Raw genomic sequence first — 2765 nt, 5'->3', positions numbered from 1 at the left:
AGAGAAAAATATAGAGATAAAAATAGAGGTGGGTTGGAGATTAAACAGATGGTCACGTCACTATACTTAGAACATTTTTTCCCCTATGTAAAAAGGTTACAACTTCTAACTGTTCTTTTTTACTCAAAAGTCTACCGAAACCCAAAACCGGATTCGAACATCGTTTCCTTAGAGGAGAGTAGGTCCATATCTAAATCTCAAAACAAGTCTGCACTGACTTGTATATAAATTATTAATCTTGGGATACTTAATCAACTAAAGCAGATAGTTTAAATACAAACTCCCATACGGCCGTACATAACAATATATGATAACCATGATATTCTATAACACTACTATTATTATAAGTCATAACACATCATATGCCAATGGTTTATCCAGTGATTCTCTTTGCATTTTCTAATCCCCACATACAAAAAATCTCCAGCACCACCATTGGCTCTTTTCAACTAACTCTCTAAATCCTTTTATTCTTCCCCATTCACTTTAGCTCACTTCTAAAAGCCGACTTCCCAAAAGGGCGAAAGAGAAAGACAAGGATCACAACTTTCACATTGTGTAAACATAGAATGTTAGAAAAACTCAAGAACAATGAAACATTAGAACACTTAATCTTCACTACTCTTGCAAATGCTGTCCTCAATCTCTTCTTCTTCTCCATAAGAACTGTCCAAAGCCCTCTTCTCCTGCTCCTCCGCGTCGTCAGCCACAGCCAACCTCCCAATTTGACCCCTTAGCTTCCCATGCTTCTCATTTCTCTCCGCCCTTCTTTTCATATCCTCCAACAGCTCACTCACAGCTCTCTCTTTATCCCTCTTATTCTTAATAAGACACTCGCTTACATCAGCAGGCGTAATCTCCGCCTTATCCACCACCCTCTCAAGCTCCTTCAAAACGTCGTCGCTTAAATCTCCTTCCTCGTATCCCAAGTAATTCTTCAACAAGATCTTAACCGAAGCAAACGTACAGTAACTCATGTACACATGCATATCCATCCTCCCGCTCCTAAGCAACGCGGGGTCAAGCTTCTCAATGTGATTGGTCGTGAACACAAAGATCCTCTCGCTACCGCAACAAGACCAAAGCCCATCGGTAAAGTTCAACAAACCGGACAAAGTGATCGTGTTCCCATTACCCTCATCGCCTCCTAAACCGGACCCGGTTAGCATCATCTCCGGTTCATAATAACTCTGTTTCTTTTTGCTCCGGTTCTTTAAATTGATCGAGCAGTCAATATCCTCGATCACAATTATCGACTTCGAGCTCGTCTTCATCAACAGCTTCCTCAGCTCCGAGTTGCTCCTCACCTCCGCGAGCTCAAGATCGTAAATGTCGTATCCGAGATAGTTAGCCATGGCTGCGATCATACTCGACTTCCCTGTTCCCGGTGGTCCGTAAAGCAAGTACCCTCTCTTCCAAGCTCGGCCGGTCTTCCGGTAAAAAGACTCACACTCGGCGAAGTCCTTGAGATCCTCCATGATCTCTCTCTTCTTCGCCGGGTCCATCGCCAGCGTCTCGAACGTGCTCGGATGCTTAAAGGGAACAGACTCCCAAGGGAGGCCCCTCGAGTCCATTCCCCCGCCACCGCGCGAGTTCGTGTAAAGAAACCGATCTTGATTCTTGCGGCGAATCTCGTTAGCTGTTTCCATGATGTGGTCCAGGTAAGAGCCGAGGATAAAGCTTTTGTCTTTCTTCTCGACGCGGAGCGTGAAGCCGCGCTTCTCATCGGGCATTGGCCGCCACGCGAAGGTCTGAGTTTGTCTCTGCGCGACGACGTGCTCCCAGAGGACGGTGGCGGAGTCGAAGGTGTCGGCGATGGAGTCGTTGCTGGAGAGGGAGAATGTGGTGGAGGAGGAGTTGGTGGCGCGGGTGAGGCTGAGGCGGTTGGAGGTGACGGTGGAGGAGGTTAGGTAGAGCTGGACGGCGTCGTAGAGCTCGTTGGTGTTGACGCCGTCGATCTCCGTTATGTCGAAGTAGCAGTAGGAGGAGAAGAGTTGGAAGAGTGTGTTGAAGTGTTTGGTGACGGCGAAACGGAGCTCTGGTGGGAAGACTGAGTTCATGAGGGTCTGGCAGAAGGCTATAACGCCGAGAAGGGAAGCTAGAGAGGTCCAATACTCTTTCATTGTCTTTGAGAGAGAGGAGAGAGAAACAGAGGTGTTTTAATGGATAGGTTGAAAAGGTGATAACTTTACGGCTGAAACAAGTTGAAAGGTGACAACTTTGATTGATTTGTCTTGTAATAATCAAATTGTTAGATTTTGAATAGAGTTTTCTTGAACAACGAGTCTCTCGTTTTTTTTCCAGGAGGAAGCTTTTAGTGATCAAGCTTGTGATGAAGCAGCTGGATGTAACTTTAGAGAAGAAAAAACAATGTGGGTTTTCTCTCAATTTATACATACAATTGAACTGTTTTTTTGTTTGATTTGAAACCCTTTTAGTTTTTTTTTTATTTGGGGAAGAGATAAAAATTAATAAATGTGACAAAAATGTTATTAAAATATAAGGAGTTCATACTTCATAGGGCCATTTAAATATTTTTTGGTAGCCAAAAAAAAGGAATTACAAGGTTGGACCATTATGGATATAAGAGCACCCACAATGGGAATCCTTAAAGGGGAGTCCTTAGGAAAAAAATAATTAAATAATCGGTAGACTCCACCAAAAGCTAAGGATTCAATCCTTAAAATTCCTAAATAAGGACTCTTTCTTAGTGAATCATTGCACTATTTGCGGGTTCCGACGACATGTGGCGACCCGTGATTGGT

General features: G+C 43.9%; 1 protein-coding gene across 1 annotated transcript; it reads right to left on the bottom strand.

The window, feature by feature from the left end:
* Nucleotides 1–347: 347 nt before the first annotated feature.
* LOC106444630 (AAA-ATPase At4g25835-like) lies at nucleotides 348–2285 on the bottom strand. The gene has a single exon (XM_013886084.3). The coding sequence runs from the start codon at nucleotides 2121–2123 to the stop codon at nucleotides 609–611; it is 1515 nt and encodes a 504-aa protein (XP_013741538.1). The 5' UTR covers nucleotides 2124–2285; the 3' UTR covers nucleotides 348–608.
* Nucleotides 2286–2765: the final 480 nt, after the last annotated feature.

Source organism: Brassica napus, chromosome A3, assembly GCF_020379485.1.
Source record: "Brassica napus cultivar Da-Ae chromosome A3, Da-Ae, whole genome shotgun sequence".
Classification (NCBI taxonomy): domain Eukaryota; kingdom Viridiplantae; phylum Streptophyta; class Magnoliopsida; order Brassicales; family Brassicaceae; genus Brassica; species Brassica napus.
This window is presented reverse-complemented; position numbering and strand designations above follow the sequence as displayed.

Bases quoted from the DNA above. Each gene is read 5' to 3' on its own strand.
- LOC106444630 (XM_013886084.3), bottom strand. From the start codon at position 2,123: ATGAAAGAGTATTGGACCTCTCTAGCTTCCCTTCTCGGCGTTATAGCC.